The 20752-nt window shown below is 39.7% G+C and overlaps 1 protein-coding gene across 9 annotated transcripts in view; it reads right to left on the minus strand.

Annotated features, from left to right (window-relative positions):
- Positions 1-5926: 5926 nt before the first annotated feature.
- tcf12 (transcription factor 12) overlaps positions 5927-20752 on the minus strand; it is a 101950-nt gene continuing 87124 nt past the window's right edge. For 2 of the 9 annotated variants that reach the window (XM_078175832.1, XM_078175844.1), the window contains 7 exons: positions 17881-17952; positions 17192-17383; positions 13458-13569; positions 13186-13348; positions 11225-11454; positions 10354-10503; positions 5927-8807 (listed from right to left, as the gene is read on the minus strand). In XM_078175832.1, coding sequence (XP_078031958.1) covers positions 10361-10503; positions 11225-11454; positions 13186-13348; positions 13458-13569; positions 17192-17383; positions 17881-17952 — 912 coding nt within the window. In that variant the 3' untranslated portion in view covers positions 5927-8807; positions 10354-10360. Of the gene's footprint in view, positions 8808-10353; positions 10504-11224; positions 11470-13185; positions 13349-13457; positions 13573-17191; positions 17384-17880; positions 17953-20752 lie in introns of all 9 variants that reach the window. The other 7 variants (XM_078175840.1, XM_078175852.1, XM_078175830.1 and 4 more) reach the window with 6 other exon arrangements.

Consider the following 20752-nt stretch of genomic DNA (forward strand, 5'->3'; position numbering starts at 1 on the left):
AAAAGGTGAAATAACTGAAAACATGTTTTATATTCTAGTTTCTTCAAAATAGCCACCCTTTGCTCTGATTACTGCTTTGCACACTCTTGGCATTCTCTCCATGAGCTTCAAGAGGTAGTCACCTGAAATGGTTTTCCAACAGTCTTGAAGGAGTTCCCAGAGGTGTTTAGCACTTGTTGGCCCCTTTGCCTTCACTCTGCGGTCCAGCTCACCCCAAACCATCTCGATTGGGTTCAGGTCCGGTGACTGTGGAGGCCAGGTCATCTGCTGCAGCACTCCATCACTCTCCTTCTTGGTCAAATAGCCCTTACACAGCCTGGAGGTGTGTTTGGGGTCATTGTCCTGTTGAAAAATAAATGATCGTCCACCTAACGCAAACCGGATGGAATGGCATGTCACTGCAGGATGCTGTGGTAGCCATGCTGGTTCAGTGTGCCTTCAATTTTGAATAAATCCCCAACAGTGTCACCAGCAAAACACCCCCACACCATCACACCTCCTCCTCCATGCTTCACAGTGGGAACCAGGCATGTGGAATCCATCCGTTCACCTTTTCTGCGTCTCACAAAGACACAGCGGTTGGAACCAAAGATCTCAAATTTGGACTCATCAGACCAAAGCACAGATTTCCACTGGTCTAATGTCCATTCCTTGTGTTTCTTGGCCCAAACAAATCTCTTCTGCTTGTTGCCTCTACTTAGCAGTGGTTTCCTAGCAGCTATTTGACCATGAAGGCCTGATTCACGCAGTCTCCTCTTAACAGTTGTTCTAGAGATGGGTCTGCTGCTAGAACTCTGTGTGGCATTCATCTGGTCTCTGATCTGAGCTGCTGTTAACTTGCGATTTCTGAGGCTGGTGACTCGGATGAACTTATCCTCAGAAGCAGAGGTGACTCTTGGTCTTCCTTTCCTGGGTCGGTCCTCATGTGTGCCAGTTTCGTTGTAGCGCTTGATGGTTTTTGCGACTCCACTTGGGGACACATTTAAAGTTTTTGCAATTTTCCGGACTGACTGACCTTCATTTCTTAAAGTAATGATGGCCACTCATTTTTCTTTAGTTAGCTGATTGGTTCTTGCCATAATATGAATTTTAACAGTTGTCCAATAGGGCTGTCGGCTGTGTATTAACCTGACTTCTGCACAACACAACTGATGGTCCCAACCCCATTGATAAAGCAAGAAATTCCACTAATTAACCCTGATAAGGCACACCTGTGAAGTGGAAACCATTTCAGGTGACTACCTCTTGAAGCTCATGGAGAGAATGCCAAGAGTGTGCAAAGCAGTAATCAGAGCAAAGGGTGGCTATTTTGAAGAAACTAGAATATAAAACATGTTTTCAGTTATTTCACCTTTTTTTGTTAAGTACATAACTCCACATGTGTTCATTCATAGTTTTGATGCCTTCAGTGAGAATCTACAATGTAAATAGTCATGAAAATAAAGAAAACGCATTGAATGAGAAGGTGTGTCCAAACTTTTGGCCTGTACTGTACATGTGATGATATTTACAGCATGTTTAAAGGCACAAACCTCCTTACTGGATAGGAAAAAAACTGATTTGATATTAATAATAATAACATTTGCTTCTGCCAGTATCTAGTTTTTTATGTTGCAATAAAAGACTTCCAAGGTGTCATTAATGTTTTACCTTTGACAGAGAAGTATGAAACTCCATTTCATTTGGTATGGTTGTGGCAACGAAACTTAATCTACTTGTGTGTCAGATTGCACACCAGCATATGATGTGTAGATAGGAGAGTTGATAAATGTATTGTACTTCAAGAGGTTAAGGTTCTTTAGTTTGTCAGAATTTGGAGCCCCGTCCTAGAGTACCTCAAGGGTAGAGTGTTGTAATGGACTGTCAGGGTAACAGTATACCCTCTATTGCTGTGCATATGTATTATACTTTACTGGTAATGTTGAAGTCTGAGGGCTTGTTTATAGTTTTTTCTACTTGTAAAGATATTTGTGGCTGAGTGTTTTATACTGAAAATTCTGAAAACCTTTTCTCTGAGGTCTAGAGGAGCAATATTCCTTGGAAAAATGTGAGGTTGACAAAATATTAGAAACACACTTGATAGGATATTTAATTTCAATACTTCTTGTAAGTTCTTGAATGACCACCAGTGCTTAGACAACAACACCTGACCATACTCAGAACATTTTGGCAACAAAAAGTATTCATTTTTCTGGTTGTTCAGTTTATGTTACTTTACACTTATGATGACATGCTTGACCACACTGTTTTTTATTTATTTTGCTTGTAGTTTATTTTGTTGTTTGGGCTATGCAATTTATGTATTATGATTTTAATAAGATATTGTATGCTTTTATCAACTTTATTCTATACTCTTGTTTCTGGCTTTTTTAAAAAATTATTCCTGTGTTTTAAGTGATCATGCCCCTTCATTGTTTTCAAATGTGCTCTATAAATAAACCTGACTTCACTTAAACTGGATAAAATTACTCATTACATGTACCTTTTATTTCACAAATAATATTTCTGATAGATTCCCTACTTTCACAGTCTCAGACTGGACAGTCTGGACTCCACATTCTCAGACAAAGTCCACAGAAAAGAGCTTAGATTCTTTGCTTGGGTAAAAAAGCAATAATACTATGCAAAAATACTTTGTTTCAATTATGTGTTATCACTCTGACTCACACTGAGACTCTGAAGAAATGATCAACTCAGAGTAGTTTTAATAAACCAGCATAAACTGCATGAAACTGGAGGCCCAGCTGCCCCTGTGCCTGTGTAGTGGCCCACTGTTTATATTTGTGTCCGCAGAGAGACGGCGCAGCACCGCAGTCTTTAATCTGAGCTCAGTGCCACTGTGCTGGGTTACAGCCGCACACAATGAGAGCTCTGTTCTCCGCTGAGGTGCCACAGCTGGGACCTCTGGGCATGCTCAGTGCACAGCTCAGTCTTATCCTGATTATAAGACGGACTGCAGGCTTTCCAGCGGCAAATCAACCTAACTGACATGCATGGGAGATGTTATAGAGGCACGCCCTTAGCTCAATTTAATTTACTCTTCTCTGCTGATTTATAACAGAACAAATGTTGATTTAACTGGCTCTGCACTGATGTGATAGACAAAGGCCACTGCTGAAGACACTGGTGGAGAAATGACTGTATATCCCACTCACAGTCTGTTAAATTGTTTAAGTTCATGATGAGATTGAATTAATAGGCCTGATTTCTAACACTGATGCACCTCACAGAAATGAGGTTTCATCCCTGGTGGACTGATGTGCAGCAGACAGCTGGGAGCTGAATGAAAGTTGTCATGGACCTCTGTAAGGACCTCTGTAAACAGGTGGAGAACTTCAAATTATTGGGTGTAACCATCTCCCCTTCTTTTGTCTTCTTCTCAGCAAAGACTTTTTCTTCTAGGATAGCCTGAAAAGTTTTACATATCGCAGTTAGGTATGATCCAATTCTAATATGCTGGTATTGAGAGCATCCTCACCTCCGGATTAACTGTGTATGTGTGCAACACCTCAACACAAGACAGGAAGTGCCCGTACAAAGTGATGCTCTAAAAAATCATCTTGGAGCTACCCTCCCCTGGAAAAAATGGACACAAGATTCTTGAAGGCTCCCCTCACCCCAATAACCATCTTTTGTAAGCTCCTCCTCTTTTAAAAGACTGAAAAATATCAGAAATGGGTTCAGCAATGGCACGTTACCTGGAGCAGTGATTTTCAAACTTTTGTGTCCAAACCAAAATCTCAAGGCACACCTGTATTTATATGTGTACTATAGCTTCTATTATGTTTGTTAGCACTTTTATCATAACATAAGACAATAAACATAAGAAAAGATAAGACAGGTAGCTTTCGTCACACTTTCTACTGACAGTTTTTTTCTCTTCCAGTGGTAGGTCGTCTTCGCTGGTGCTTTGTTGTAATTTGCTCAGTGCAATAAAGTGATCCATTTTCCCAGTTGGTGAATCGGTGCACACAACATACTGACACAGTCAATTAAAAATTCATCAATGCATTTTTTAGGCCCAGCTGAATATTCCAATAAAAAATGTGTGGTTATCACAAAATCCCACAGCACACCCGGATTTGCATCGTGGCACACTATTTGAGAAACAACGACCTAGAGGACATTTAAGATAAGACACGGCAAGACAAGACAATCCTTTATTAGTCCCACGGTGGCGAAATTTCATTGGTTGCAGCAGCAAGGGAGACTCAACACAAGAAACAGCAACAGGAAACACAAAGCAATATAAAAAGTAAACAGTAGGAAAAGGTATTATAAAAAAAGTAGTATAATAAATGGACAGATAACATGGCTGAATTTACATTATTGCATGTAGGAGGTATAGATATTGCACCTGAGCGATGATTGATGATTGCCAGTTTTGGTATATGTGGATGCCTGGGAGCAGTGTTGGTTGAAAAGCTCGAAAGCAGCATGAAGGAGGGTTGGACAAAGATCTTAACTTTAAAGTTACCAGTGGATTGGTATTAATCTTCCAAATGACACTATTGAACAAGACATCCAGACTCAAAGAGATGTGCCTTTCTGAGTATATTCAGTGGCATTTCGCAGGTGAACCAGAACTCCCAGGTACCTCTGTTAGTATTTGGGGGCCAGGAGAGGCTGTGTGTCTCCCGCACAGGATATTACACCAAATGCAACAGCACAGTGAACAAACTGTTACAAGAAACCAGCAAAGAAAGCCTGAGATGCAGGCTCTATTTTTTTTTTCAAAGCAGAGCTGATCTTGATGTTCTGATTTAAATTGCTGTACTAATTTGACAGTATCTTAATGAAATGTGACTGTGGCCTCAGCATGCCGTGCAGCTGCAATATGAAGGAAAACAAAAACACCAAATCACTTAACTTTCTAATAATTTTGTGGTAATTTTTGAGAGGTCCCCTGGAAAGACTGTTGTAATTTGGGCTCGATTAGGGAAAATAAAAATGTCCATGCCATGTGATAATTTATCCAAATAACTGAAAGAGCAAAGTGGAGAGAAGAAAAGCAGCACATTAAGTGCAGCGTGCATCCTGAAAGTAGCAGAGAGGCGGATGATCTTACTGTTGGGAGCAGGAGGAGCAGCAGCCTCTATGGTCGGGCTTCAAGGATGTGAGCCAAGGACTCTCTGTCAGCTGGCCCAGCAGCCATGACAGGAAGTCAGCCTTCTGACATGGTGGTCCCACTCCTACACAAAACACTCACATGCATACCCACCAGCACCACCTCCACCCCAACATGCTCACACGCTCTGTTCCTCCCTGCAGAGAATATTGAAAAATGACATGTCATGATTTATATTGCATCACTGAGCTCACCACAGGCTGAACAGCAGTCAGCACTTTTTCCTCCGGGTGTCACCTCTGTCAGAGAACTGAACTGGGATCAGACCTCTCAGGACGTGATGAGCACTCTCATGCTCGCATCTGCACAAGGATAATTTTGTGCAGATGTACGGGGGTCTGAGATTTACAGCACAGCAGTCCTCCAGGTTTGGAGCAGCAGTTTCACAACACTTTTGGGATTCATTAACTTCAGTCACAGCACAAGTAGCAGATTGAGAAGTGCGGTGTACAAAAACGAATATTAGAAAACACAGTTTAGGTTTGTTCTTTTCATAATGCCTGCATTAACTTCACTCCTGCACTAGTTTCAGCTCACTTTCATTATTTCTTGCCTCTACATTTACATGATGCATGCTGACACTCAGTATAAGAAACATTAACAATATTACTTGTGATATAAATTCACACTGAATTAATAATCAAAGATAAAATATATGTACTCTAAATGTTCATTTATTTTCCCTGTTCATGCATTCCCTTTTTGCTGAACTGGCTTTCACACAGGACCTGTCTGTAGCTCTTCTTCATCCTGCTGACATCTTAATGTAAAAAAAGTAGGACCACAGCACAAGTACAGTACGCTGCTATCACACTTTATTAAAAATAGAAACATATATCCATAGTACTTTTCATACAGACTACAATGGTCCACTGGTATTATTTTCAAAAATGAGTTACATACTATAAAACACTCATTTGGCCTAAATCCACTGTAGAAATGTCTTAAAAAACAAAAAAACAATAAGGAAGTCTAAATTAATCCCCGTGTTTCTGAGCTCGTCCTACTTCATCCTTCCTGTGCCTTTTTCATAAAATAAAACTTTATGGAGAGCAGAAAATGCAAATATGGAGCAGAAACAGAAACAGATGTGTTTGCTGGGTGAGAGAAATAAATGCACATACAATTGATTTTAAAAAAAGATGGCACATTTATTGCAACATAAATGTTATATACATTGTGTTTTTCTGTTGAAAAAGACAGAAAATTCAAATGCTCGTTGCCGCAGTCTTTTTTTTTGTTTGTTTGTTTCTTTTTTGATGTGTATCGACAATACCTTTTCGTTTGACACAAGAACAAATTGTTTATCAATCAACAACGAGAGACTGGAGAATAAGATGGCGGTCAAAGTTTTAGGAATCTGGAGCTCGTACAAAGCCTTTTGAAGTACTAGCGCTACGAGCAACAATTCAGCTATGTTCTTGAGATACCATTTTTAAATTTACTGTAATAATGGACAGGCTATTGTAAATAACCGTACGTTTTACTATCTAATATAGTAAAATAAAGTAAGAAACTTTTTACTCAAAACTTTTGCTTTCAAAAATCTAGAAAGAGTAATATTTAGAATTCAAGAAATATTCTTACAGTATTATTGTATAAAAGACTAACTACAGTGAAAAATAAGCCAAATGTTTTTTTTTTCCTTTTGATTTTCTTTTTTTTCTCATATATTATACAAGGGAAAGCATCTGGGATTACAGCAAAGTCTAACTTGGCAAACAGAGGAGCAAAGAAATATAGGAAGAACAGGAAAAATAAAATAAAAAAGAGCAGGAAGTGACATACATTATACCCTCAATCAAAGTCTGCCAACATGAATACAAACTCATGAATACTGAAATGAAGAACAAGGCCACATTCAGTCAGAGAATACACAGAAATGCTCAAGGTTTTTTTTCCCCCGGAAAAACAAAGTTTTTAAATCAAAAAACTTCAATGTAAACTCTTGGTGTGGCATCATGTCTTGTAATTTAAGTCCCTTTTTTGTACAGAATAGTTATTCTGAATGTGGCAGCCTTGTTTAAGGTGTAGATAATGACAGAAGACAATATACAAAGAAATAAATGGAATATAAAGCAAGTCTTAAGACCAAAGACAAACGTAAAGCATGCACACTGATAGGGAAAACAAAATAAAGCCATGAACAATGTCTCGAAACATAAAAAAAATCCTGTTAACTGCTTTTGTTCATTATTGTGCTACAGTTCTATGATATTCAACATAATTCATGACATATCTACTCTGGCTTATTGTATTGAGTATATCACGGCTTGGATTGAAAACATTATTGAAAAATAACTTAGAGGTTCCTCTCCACTGACTGTAACTGGACATTATAATGCTGGAAGCCTAAAGAAAATTACCTGTTATAACACAAATAAGCATAACTAAAAAATTGTACTCAGAATAACTGCGTTTGAAATTTCACGTCTTGAGATATTAACAGAAAAGAAAATGAAGTGATGTGTTCATCAGGCCAGGAGAAAGTGTGGTCGTCGTCGTCTTTAAACTATGTCTTAATCAAGCGATCTCTGATTAGCTTGTGGCGGGAAAAAGGACCATAAAATAAAAACAAAACAAGCCACTTCTGTGCTGACGTCAGGAGCGTGTAACTGTCAGGAGGCTAAACAAAGACAGGAATCTGCAAAAATATGTCACTGCTTACATTTAACACTATATGGCAAAGGGAAGGGCAATGAAGTCCCCTGTTCCTTCAGTTAAGACACTAAAAATATGCAGGGAATGCTAAGGTTTGCAAATAGTTTGCTCTCTGTATTTTCACTGCTCACTACTGAGGAAAAAAAAACACAACTACATTTGAGCTTTCAGTAAACCTAGAGTTTGCCGTTCGTCTGTCACCTCTGCAGACAATATCTTTGACGCTAACGTAGTCGGGCCGACAGTATTATTCTGCTCGTCAGAAGCACAGATCTAAACTACACAGAAACAAACACATAGGTAGTTTTGGTTACACGTGGTCAGTGGCTGAATTAAATATAAATATAAATAATATATCCTCTTTTTCATTTTTAAATGGGGCACTCGCATCTTCATTTCTAACAGCTAATGATCATTTTCAGTTGGGTATAAATATCACTCTACACTGGCCACTAAATTAATCTTTTCCCCTCCATCTCGGACTCACCGAAGAATTACCAGGGAGTTCTCAGTTTTAACGGTGACACTGGCAAACTATAGATCGACTGAAAAGCTGCATACTTCTCTTTGAATTTACTCAACTTTCCCTTTAGACATACACTTTATAGCTCAATAACATAATAAATAGGAAAAAAAAAGAAACAGACAAGAAAACAAAACAATTGCTGTTACAATGCATTCGTCAATTCAGTTTAGGCACAAGGCAATTTCCACGTACGGTTGGAGGAGATTGCGAAGTCTCTGATTGTTCAGAAGCAACAACACTTCTTGCAGACAGTGATATGTGCTGAAGATTTTTTTTTCATTGTGGGGAGTAATTTGCAGATGGAAACTGGTCACAGGGAGCTGGACACTTTGCTCCTCTTCAGTCTTTTAGGATTGGATTGTGTTAGTCTCGTAGTTTTGCTTCAAGTGGTCTGTCTCCTCCGATTGGTGTCACAAACTGTGAGTCCTGTCTGTCACTGGGAAGCAAGGTCACCGACTCAAACGGGACAGAAATGATGTGGATCACTTTGATCTGCAGAGAGGAAGGAGGAAATATGCTGATCAGAGATGCTCATTAATAATCACACGAGGTACAAACAACTTCTACTCATATCTGAGGATCAAGACTATAAGAAATGGTTGATTTTAAAGTGCCATTATCACTACTTATGTGTTTATAGAAAAGTCTCTTCATTGCAGTGAGGTAAGTAGAGATAAAACAAACAGCCAATAATCCTTCTTTTTCACAACATCAATGGATCTGCAACTTATTGATTATTAACTAATATGGCTTTTCAAATGGCACTTTTGGCCACGCGGAGACAAACTATGCTGCCTCCATTTGTGTTTCCATCAACAGTTTAGGTGCGCCATCTTGTGCCAAGTTGAAAATAAACTTTTAAAATAAGAACAAAATGCATTATGCCAAATCATGCAAACTACAAATATTAAATTCCCTCATTTGGTGGAAAATAGTGGCAGAGCGTTGTTCCAGTGTGCTCCGACAGCACCTATACTTCTGAGACACTGCAAGCAAGCAATCCAGTATCCAGTGGACAGTAATGCATCACCGAGCAATAATTGAAAAAAACTCCTCCACTGAAGTGGACTCAGCGGTTGAGGGAAGTGATGCAACACCTCAAACTTGAGAAACTATGATTCACATTAAATGGCTCTTCTGATAAATTTATGAGAATCTGGAATCCATTCATGGAATATATAAAAGCTCGACTCCCACACTTTATTGATAACTCCACATGTGGTGCATGCTGCACTAAATGTGCTTACATCTTATTGTAGTCGACCATAATAGGATAGGCCATGATTAGGCCTTTAATCTCTTCAACTGTTCCTTTAAATATTTTATATGTATGTAGGTATCTGTTTATGTGTGTTCTTGTGCATATGTTTACATGGGTATGTGTTTTTTACTTGACTGTTTTTTCTTTTGTAATGCCTCCAACAACAGTACAAGAAATATGTTATCCACAACAACACCAGCAGGATGGACAGGAAAGCATTCTGTTCACAAACACAAGCGTGTCATCAGTTAAAGACACACCTTCAAGCAGGTAGACCTACTGTATGGAGATGCAAATTCCTGCTGTGCTGGGCTGAGTCAAAGCTAGTCAAACTGAATCAAGAAAAGCTGGCACGTGTCTATGTAAAATGTCTATAAGTGGTTTATCATGCAATGATGCCAGACATTATGTAGTTGTAACTCCTTTTATCGGTTTTATTTTTTTATTGGTCATCATTGTAAACAAAATATTTTTGAGTTTTAGGAAACTGTGAGGGACAATTTTTTTTACCATTTTATAGACAGAGTGAAAAAAGTAAAAATTCTCTATGTAAAAGAGATTTAAAAAAACAACAAAACAAAATAAAAAAAAAAACACAAAACAATTAAAAACCTCTGAAACAAGCAATTAAGTATCAATCATCTTAGGATCTCAGCAAAGTCAATAGTTTTTATTTTATCGCTTTCTCTTAACTGATGGTATTTGAGACACTAATCATCAGATTAATCAATATGTAAAACCATTGATAGCTGCAGCCCTGGAGGTGAGAGTACAAACCTGCTACTCAGAGATGGCCCATGGGGTTAGATGTGTCAGTCAGGCCTGGATGGACCCCCGTGTGGGCTTGTTGGGTGTCACCGGAGCCCCCAGACACTTTCTCCTCCTCCCTCCTCTTAAGGCAGGCTGCTTTGGGGTTCAGATTCCGCTCTGTGAGATCAGAGAGACAGAAATTAAACTTTTCTGTGAGTGAATGAAGCATTGAGAGGCATTATTGGGATACATTCTTTGATTTACTAGCTTTAATATCTGTAAGTGTAATACTACAGCAAACTAGAAGGTCATCAGTATAGTGTAATCAGGATTTGTCGCACACGATGTATTGCTGCTCACATAGGAGGCTTCATCAGGCTTGAGCAGCCTGATGAAGCCTCCTACGTGAGGTGAAACGTTGCTTATTTGTTTGGTGTGGGAATAAAGCACAGGAGCAGCAATACATTGTGTGCGACAAATCCTGATTTCTCAAGTTTTCCCTCTGATGTCAGCACCGATTGAAATAAGTTGATTTGGAGGACGTGCATTCTTTATATTTGTTTCACATCAGTATAGTGTACTCTAACACTTGAATGGCTTCCCAGCAGTTTCTCTGCTGGTGTTATGATCTTTTGGCTGAGTATCCATATTTGGCAGCTCTGTCAGTGAATTAGCTCCCCATAAATCAGACTGCAGCTCTGTTTACTGCAGTTCTGCTTTTTATAACTCCACATTTACAGTCTTCTCTTTGGATGTGACACTAAACTGAAATTACTGCCAGCAGGAATATGACGTGAAGCATTTTCAAGTATCAGTATTGATTAGATGTGATATAGCGCTGACAGTTTAGTCATTTGCTACAATTCTAGGGTAAAGCTGTCATCAGCTGGACACTGACCTCTGACTTGCTGCTCCAGGTTGAGTATGACGGCCACAGCCTGATGGAGGATGAGCAGTTTAGTCTGGGGCTTCTCGCTTTTCAGGTGCAGCTGGCACATGCGACCAAGCTCCTTGAAGGCCTCATTGATGTCTCGCACCCTTAGGCGTTCACGGGCGTTGTTAGCCATCCTCCTTTCGCGCTCACGCTCAGCCTTCTGCTCTGGGTTCAGGTCCTCGTCTTCAGTGATACTGTGGGAGAAAGAACTGTTTTTACAGTTCAACAACAAATGATGAAACTGAGAAGAATATACGTCTCCCTGCCTCACTAAAAATATCTTTAAAAAAAATCACAACAGTCACTTTCACCACCTATAATACACCTCAGTAATGAAATTCACTTTTAATGCATTCATGATGATTTCACGGCTCATGTTCGTTGCCTTAAACCACCAGGCCACCAGTGTGCCACAGCCTGACAAAATAATCCTCACTGAAACAATCTCACGGTCGCATGCATGTGTGCAGGCGCAGCTCATAATTAGCAACCGATTTGTAATAATGTGAACTCATTAGGCTGAAAGACCAAGCGGCAAGCTACGTTAAGTATTACACACTTTGTAAAAACAACATTAAATGTGTCAACTTAATTAACCAAAATTAATGACACGCATACTTGTTAGTGACAGTTTATCAATATAACGTAACACAGATTTATATTTTGACCTGAGGCTACATGTAATTCAGTTTCAATGTTTGCTTTCCTACTTATTGCTACTGCTGCAAGATTAATAACAAGAACAGGAGGGTGGCTGTCCACACTCAACTTGTCAGCGTCAGTATGATTGCTTTAAGGTATTTCCTTTTCACTGTGTTCCTTGTTAAAAGCAAGATTATTGATTTTTGTTTTTGTGATGCTGAAAGAGAATTCAGCATTTTAACCCTAAACATTTTAATGCGATTCTGCCCTGACCTCACAGAAAGCAGTCTTTGAGGTGTGTACAGTGAAATCTGTTTCAAAATTATGTAATGTACTACCTGCCCAGATTAATGTCCCTGACTAAATTTACATGCACACTAATATTCCACTATTATTGACATGACAATATTATGAATGTGATACAGATCATGTAAACATCATATTACATTTGGATATTACGAAATCAGGCCTTCTTCAAATGAAGCATTTTCCAATTAAGACGTGGGATATATCAATATTCAGGTTTTAGGAGCATTCTTTGGACATGTATACAGTGCATTTGGAATATGCGTCTCAAATGGGGTTTGTACGGCAGTTTGAGACACTTAGGCTCTCGCCTGTTTATGACCAGCTCTGTGCATTATCATGGATACCTTGTGCACAAACCAACTCGCAAACAGTTTGCAAGGCTAAGTAGAGATGGATTCCCAAAATTCCCAAAATTTATGAAAGACTTGGATATCAACAGATTTTTGGATATGCACAAATAACTCAACAACTTTCTTTTCAAGAGGATGGTTGAAGAAATAAAAGGGGGAATCTGTGTTTGCACGATTTAACAAGTCCGCCACCGGTGGAAAATGGCAAAAGTGGCTCCGGCTGTTCCACTTATGTTTTCACATGATAAATTACATGTTAGGATGCGTTAATTGTAGTACACTCAGTTGCAGGTAGATAGGAACATTAGTGGAAGAGGAATACTGTTTTCAGAAATAAGGGAAAAACATGGAATATTATGTGCATGTCAACATAGTCATGGTTTGGCGACAACTTTCTGCTACATGCGGGTTACTGCTCAGGCCTGATACTCGCTCAGTGTGTGTTACATCTTTACACAACATCAATTTAAATCGCTAAATGAAACAACATCAGCAACAAAAAAACAGAATCAATCCTCAAGATTTGGGGTGGTTTAAACACTTTTAAATTCAAATTATTATTAGCTAAACACTAAATTTCTTTTATCTTTGGAAAATGAATGTCTGTCTGTGTTCTGTTGTTACCTTGTGCGTGTGCCTGCTCTGGGTGTTCTCATATCTCTTCTGTCGCTCTCGTCATCTGACTTGTCCTCATTGGAGAGGTTATCATTCATTTCATCCTTGTCTTGTTTCTCCACCTTCAGCTCCAGTGTGGCGGGCACCTGGCCAGCCAGGGCTGAAGCAAGACCTGAAAGAGACAATGTAAATGTAAGGCATTATACATAAACTGAGCCATGCCCATGTCATGTTATGTGAGCCATATAATGAGTTGATAAGGCTGAGGGGGTGGGTCGGACCTCTGAATGTTTCCACCTGGTGGTTGAGTTCTGTGCTGGAAGTGGAGCCGGCACTGGGCAGGCCTCCGTGGTTATTGTTCAGGCTGGCAGCATCGTCAGTGTGGGCACCACCCTGCTGCAACACAGACAGGAAGGACATTGTCAAGAAAGGAAGCAGACATTCTCTGAAGACATTTCATGAAACTATATTTTTGAGCAAGAGAAGAGAGATTAATAGAATCCTGAAGATCTAAAATGGGACGAACTGTTTTGGTGTTGAGAGGTTTTGAGGTTGTTAGGACTGTTTAACTGCTTGGTCTCGGATGTTAGCTGCCGCTGTGTTGGCTTCTGCTAACCAGGCAGACATTTAACTGACTGTTCTGTGTAATGGCAGCAACAGAAAGTTTGCTGAACCTTTTCCACCAGTGAGGAGGATTGGTATCTAGTCAGAGAATGAGGGACGAATGTCTCTCATATAGGTGTCCACCCCACCTGTGTCTCGAGGTCACTGGCTTGGTGAGGGGTGCTGTGGCTGTCTCCCAGGAGCAACATGATGGCATTGCCCTGGTGGCGGCCAACAACTGTAACCTGGGCAGAAGACTCTGCTGTCTCATCATCTCCCCCTGTAGCACTAGTATATTATATTTAATATATATTTTTAACAGTTTAACTGGCAGTATTGATCCGTCAAAGTTCTACTTGTTGATTAACAGTTAAACAGTTAATTATTAACATTCTTTGATGCTGTTTGACAGCCTGTATGTATTAAAAGATTTAAGTATTCACATAAAAGGCTTTTTTGGGAAAACAATGTGTTCATGGTTCAAAAACTCATTCACGTCAGTCATGTCGAACACGGGGGTGCTTTGGTGCTTTGGTGATCACAGTAGTATGTTGTAGAGGGCATAACCAACAGTGAAATACACAGAATAAGCGCCACCTGTGTAATCATATTTCAAAAGAAGACCCCCTTCATGATACATTATGAAAACATCTCTGCTGCTGACATTCTTAGACTTTGTTGTTTGTAACCACAACTAAAACGACGTCTGTTTCTCATGTCTAAAATGAGACAAATCCTCTTGTGTTCTGTTTCAAAAGATGTCAAGCCGAACCCACTCCACAGTGTGGCCATTTCCGTCTTATTTTGTCCACATTCATAACATTAAAATGGTCAACTCCCACCGTGTTGCACCACAGAGTCCCTCCTTCCTGAGGTTTACCACATGTTCTTCAGCTATTTGATATCCCCTCTGAGAACCAGGGGAAAGGCGGGGAAATCGTCACTGAGGGTGAAGGCTGTCCCCTCCTTTTCTTAAAGGAATGTGATCCCCAGTCACTGTTGGCCTCTGTTAACCCCGCCACCCCGAGACCCTCCCCTTCCTCAGCGCTACGCTAATCTTTGCTGTGCTCTCAACAGGTGTCCAAACAACTCTTTGTCTGGAGGAGGAGGAGGAGGGAAGCTGGGGCTCTGGCAAGAAAAGAACGCTGCCATTTTCATGGCTGGGCCTGATTACCATACAGCTGAGGACCTCTATTTGGGTGGAGGCCGCGGGTTCAGACACACGTTTCCAACGATTCAGATTTCCTGGGTTGTTAAAAAGAAGTGATGAAAAGGGGTGGAAGGGGGTAGAGGGCGGGGTGTCAGCCTGAGTAAAAAGCCTGTGGCTGTGCCGTGCCGAGGCTGGTGAGCTCTGTCTGAGGGGACCTCTTCCCACACAGGAAGTGCTGTGTTAGTGCAGACACAGTATGTTCTATCTCACAGTCGCAGTCGGTCAACATCACTGCCACAACCAAGCTCTCTGTAACAAATACATCAAACTGAGCTCTTCTGACAACCACAAGAAAATTCTTGTTAGGGGACAAAACAAGCTCAAAAGATCCAACTTCAGTACCAGAGTGAAAACAGCCAGTAACAGAAAACACAGAGCCTCACAACAAACAAGAAACTTTAACTGTATTCAAAATAAATTAATGTTGACAAAGGAGATTTGAGACCACAGACCAGAGAGGGACAGAAGAAATCCTGATTAGAAGTTGGACCAGAAAATACAGCACAGCTTTGATGTTCATGCCAACAAAACACAAGTGAAACCTTTTTTGAAAAATAAACATAAAAATGTCTGACTAAATGAAAACATGGCTCATTCTTCTTTTTATTTGCACTAAATTTCAAATTAGCATCAGGAGAAAATAGTAAATATGTGTTTCATGTCAGCTGGATGCCTGGGGCTGGGTTAACAGGAGAAATGTAACAGCGCTCCAGCTGAAAGGAAAAGTTGATTAGCTGATCAACAGAATCATAATTGGCAGCTACTTTGATGATTAATTAATCATTTAAGTCACTTTACAAAACAAGCAATATGAAGCAATTATGTTAGGCTTTGGGAAACTGTAAGGGGCATTTTTCACTCATTTCTGACATTTTACAGACAAAGCACTTGATTATCTCCAGATCATACGGTTAGTTGTGTCTGTGTGTGCGTGTACACAGCTAATCTCACAAACTACTGGACCAGTCAGCCTAATAGTTTGTGTGCACATTTATAACTGTAAGCTCTCGTGGTTGTGGTGATTCCCAATTGTTGAAAAACCTGTTCTACTGACTGTTTTATACCATAATTGACTGCCGACTCCTCATTCCTCCTAACTGGCTGGTAGAGGCGGCAAATTTTCCACAAAGGGTTAAGTTAAAAACATCAAGCCTTACCTTCTGTTGCAAGCAGCATTTTGGCTTTCGTCATGGCTCAAAAGCTGAAATTTTGTCTGAAGTTTTGTCTCATTTTGAATTGGAGCATCTGCACCCGATATGTTATGATCCACTAATGTTAGGCATCATACAAGATGAATAAATCCACATTTCTGGTTTCCTGGAGGAGATGTGCACTCTGATGTGTACACTTTAAGTTAATAATGAAAGTAGTGCACATGTATGGCTTTGCTCTGGTCTCCTCTGACCGCTGACATCTGACTAACTTAATATTACTCATGGGAGCATATAATTTCCATCAGAAGACCATGTCTTTAAGAGAGTGAAAAAATAATAATATAAAAAATACAGGTCATGAAACATGTTTTCTGTTCAATTGTCTAAGACTTTTCCTTCCATCATTTGCATTCAGTACCTTTATAAATAATCTAATCTACTCTACTTTAATACTCTAATCTAAGTAATCTGAACTCTTTAAACCAATACAGCATTGTTTTTGTTGTTTTTTATTGTGTGTGAAAATGATTATTCCTAATCACCTCTGGATTGCAGTTGGACGAGCTGCCGTATCTATTTTCCACTGCAGATGTGTTCAAATCTCTTGGCTCTGTAGCATGAAATACCTCGGATGGAGGATGGGTGAACACATCATGATTTATACAGAGACCTGCATTCTCCTGTTTCTCAAGAGGTTTAGTGCAACACAAACACTTCCTACACCAAAGCGCAACTTCACTCCACTACGTCTGTTTTTCTCATTTCTCTTTCACCCTTGTGTATGCAGCCGCTCTCCAGAGGAGGGTGAGCTTTAGGCCAGCCGTGACACTTATGGAAAATATGTCAGGATAAATTCAACTGTTCATGTGTGGAAAATGTCTAGTTTTTACACATGGCAGCGGACCTGTATGAACAGGTGGCCAAGGCCTTTTGCGTTGGGAAGTTTGACAGATAACACACATCCACCACAGAAATCAGTTTTCTCCTTCACTTTATCCTGAATCCATATAAAATTAAAGATCTAAACACTTATGTGAAATACTCTTACCATCGCTGCTGTCCGACTTGGGACCAATGCAGAGGCGGGGAAGTTTGCTCCAAGGGCTGCTATTGGCCCATTTTGTGCCTGTCCCAGCAGAGTGTGTATGTCGCTGGGCAGACTGGCGGTGGAGCCCACTGCATGGTTCCTCAGAACAAGGATTGCATCATCCAGTCTGTCCAGACGATCCTCCATTCGCGACTGGGAGGACCAGAGGGATTGAAGAGTGAAGGGTTAGGGAGAGGGAGAGGAGAGGAAAAGAAGGACAGAGCAGCTTAGTATAAGCACATTAGGACAAAAATTGAAAACACTGATTGTATGGTGTGGACTTGAAAAGAAAAAGAACAAACATCTGAAACACAAGATAAAGAAGGCAATTCAAATGCAAGATCAATAGAGCTGTTTCAGCTTGAGTTGTAAGAGTCAGCAAATGCCATTATTTCTGTGAAACTGCACAATGGACAGATGTACATCAGGAGTGCTTCAACAATTAATTCAATATCTAACATTTAAGCAAAACTTAAGCTGATTACTGCAAGCTGGAACGGCTAAAACATAACATGACAATATGGCAACAAAGGCAATAAAGATGAAAGTGTATTTCACTGTGAGGTGTGTGAACTGCAAGTCAAAAACAAAATGAGAAATGCAAAGACGTATGGAACACGTAATGAGTAAAGACTCTGTCTGAAGAGTACCTCGCAGACATCCTTTAAGAAAGACATGGCATCCTGGAGATGCTCATGTAACTGCTGATGAACTCTGTTTTTCTGGCAAAGTCAAATAAGAATAAGACAGGATTATGAAAAAAGATCAGTATCTATAAATACTAGAAACACACTGTGGATAAAGATTGTTTTTGTAAAGACACACAGACAAGACGGGCAGGATTTGGAGGGAAGCACACAGATGCTGACTATTCATCATTTTGTAAGGATGTTTGCACATTTAATAACCCCTTCTACAGTATTGGACTTTTCTTCTTTTCTTTGGGTTTGTAGGGGGTGTTACAAAAAGTTCACATCCTCCACATTATATTAAACACAATGCACAAAAGTTTCTTTTCCCCCAAGTTTTATTTCTCTCTTGAAACAAATCATTTGTAAAAGCTGCCTTCTCCATTGTCCCATATCACCCTTGAGTGATATAATTATGATGCATGATATTACTTTGCATTGTTTTAGTCATCATATCCAGCTGTGCCTTTACTATACTCAAGTGATATGACGCAACAGATCACTTTACACGAGTGTTTCTTATTAAAAGCGGCTAATTCACAGAAATTGATACTGATAATTCCCATCCTAACATAAACATATTCACTTAGGAGATCCGTCATTTTGAGTGTAATCTAATCCTCAGCTCACATGTTTAGACAGTTGTTCATCACTGTTTCCTAGAAGCGATGGGGCTTTCCAAATTTCCAAGTAGTTTCTGACTCAGCTACAAGGGAACTGTGATCTATGCTTTTATCTCTACACACTCTTGAGCGAATCCTGAGATTATGTCATCACTCCCCTCCACTGCCTGCCAGTGGAATATTTCATTCATTAAAAACTGTAAGAGAATCTTTTTAAATAATATTTAACCACTTACAAGCCTAATGGCTCTGGAGTCATTGGGCAAAGACTAAGCATTCTTAAAGGTATACTAATGACCAACTAGAAGTGTGTAGCAGCGGATTTATCGGCAGAAATTCTGCCATTTGCCTATATTTTCTGATACTCTTCTTTTTTTCGTTGTGTTTGGGATGATCCTGTGCACAGCGTGCAGGTGAGGGTTGGATGTAATAAAAAGGTAGTGACAAGGTACCAGACTAAGCAGTATGCATTGAAGAGAAAGCTGTAATAACGGAGGACACTAGTGCCTAAAAAACCCACAAATATAGCGAGGCAAAACGCCCAGCGGTTGGCTTTCACTTTCACTTGGCGATACTGTCTACAATCAGTAGCTGACAATTCCTGCATTGTGTTTCTTTAAGGCTCAATGTTTTGTATATTTAGAGCTTAGATTTAAAAAATGCACAGTGATGAATGATTTTCACAGATTTTATGGCCGCACGCATCCAAAAGTTTCTCCACCAGCAAGAAGATGATGCTCACCACAGTTTACATGTGATAAACGGGACCCTCTGGCAACCAGGAGTATGCTGGTCAGTAAATGGCCAACTAACAGAAAGTAAAATGGTTAACCGAAAAGTACAAAGAAATGCAGATAATTTCACTTTTTGCAGTCATTCCCTTGTCCAGAAATTTGGTGTCAGTGAACATTTGCATCATGGACCCTACGTGTTTTTAAACAGCTTCAAATAGCTCCTTATTTTTTCTCATCACTACTTAAAAATCTTTATCTATTAATGTTGCCACTTGCAAAAGCTACTACCTTTGACTCTACTGCAGGTCTGCCCTCCCTCCTACAAGTCAAAGAAACCCATTCTAACATCTATAAGCTACAACATTAAAAATTCAAAAATATATAAGCCACCTCTTGTAGTGCTGCATTTCTGTTCTAAATCATGTCAAGCAGGACGGGAATCAATTTTTGTTTCCACATTAGTTTTATCAGCAGCTAACTTTACGGTAATCTGATTTCATTCACTTGCATTGTTAGCTTCACTTGTGTAGTCTTACTTATCTTTGGTGGCCATGAAGAGATAAAACAATGCCGGAGGAAGAGTGGAAGGAACCATTTACAAGGTGACGTTCAATATCCTCTTCACATGCAATCAGCTGTTTGAATGGGACTATGTGATAAGACTGCAACTGGAATTAGTGTGGCCTTTTAAAGTCCTGTTCTGAGCTATTTTATTTATTTATCTAGTCGATGTGAAAAGTAAGTTAGAGTGTCTTTAGCACCTGTGCTGTTATGCATTTCCTGGTAAAACAGACAATTTGAGCTTTGTACAGTCACAAGTGGGATTTAAATTAAATAATTTGATTGGACCGCTAAAAAGTGGGCAGGCGGGGGCGTTGGTGGCTTAGTGGTAGAGCAGGCGCCCCATGTACAAGGCTGTTTCTGCAGTGGCCCGAGTTCGAATCCAGCTTGTGGCCCTTTGCTGCATGTCTCTCCCTCTCTCTCTCCCCCCTTCACACCTCACTATCCTATCAATTAAAGGGAAAAAATGCCCTAAAAAATATCTTTAAAAAAAAAAAGTGGCCAGGCGTAGAGTTTGGTGTGACACAGAGCTACAGCAGACACAGACCTCCCTTGCCGTTTGATCAGTAGGAGGACGAGGGAGAGATAAATTAATTAGATCACACTGTTGTGAAATTGAAAACAAAGTTTTTGCTGACTGATATCCATATATATGATGGGTAGCTAGCTAGTCGCTCAAAGTCTTAGTTGATTAACATTTGTAAACGTCAGTGTAGGATGAGTCATCAAACATTTAAAACTAAAATACCTGTTTAAAGAGGAGGAGAAAAGACAGGGAATTTATGTGAAAAAACTCTGATGCTGATTTTGTGACATATATTGTGAATATAACAAGATAAATGATCAATTAACACAGGGACATAGGATTAAAACTGGACAAATCTATCTTTCATTTTATGGGGACTTGAAACAATA

Source organism: Epinephelus lanceolatus, chromosome 2 (genome assembly GCF_041903045.1).
Source record: "Epinephelus lanceolatus isolate andai-2023 chromosome 2, ASM4190304v1, whole genome shotgun sequence".
Lineage (NCBI taxonomy): Eukaryota > Metazoa > Chordata > Actinopteri > Perciformes > Serranidae > Epinephelus > Epinephelus lanceolatus.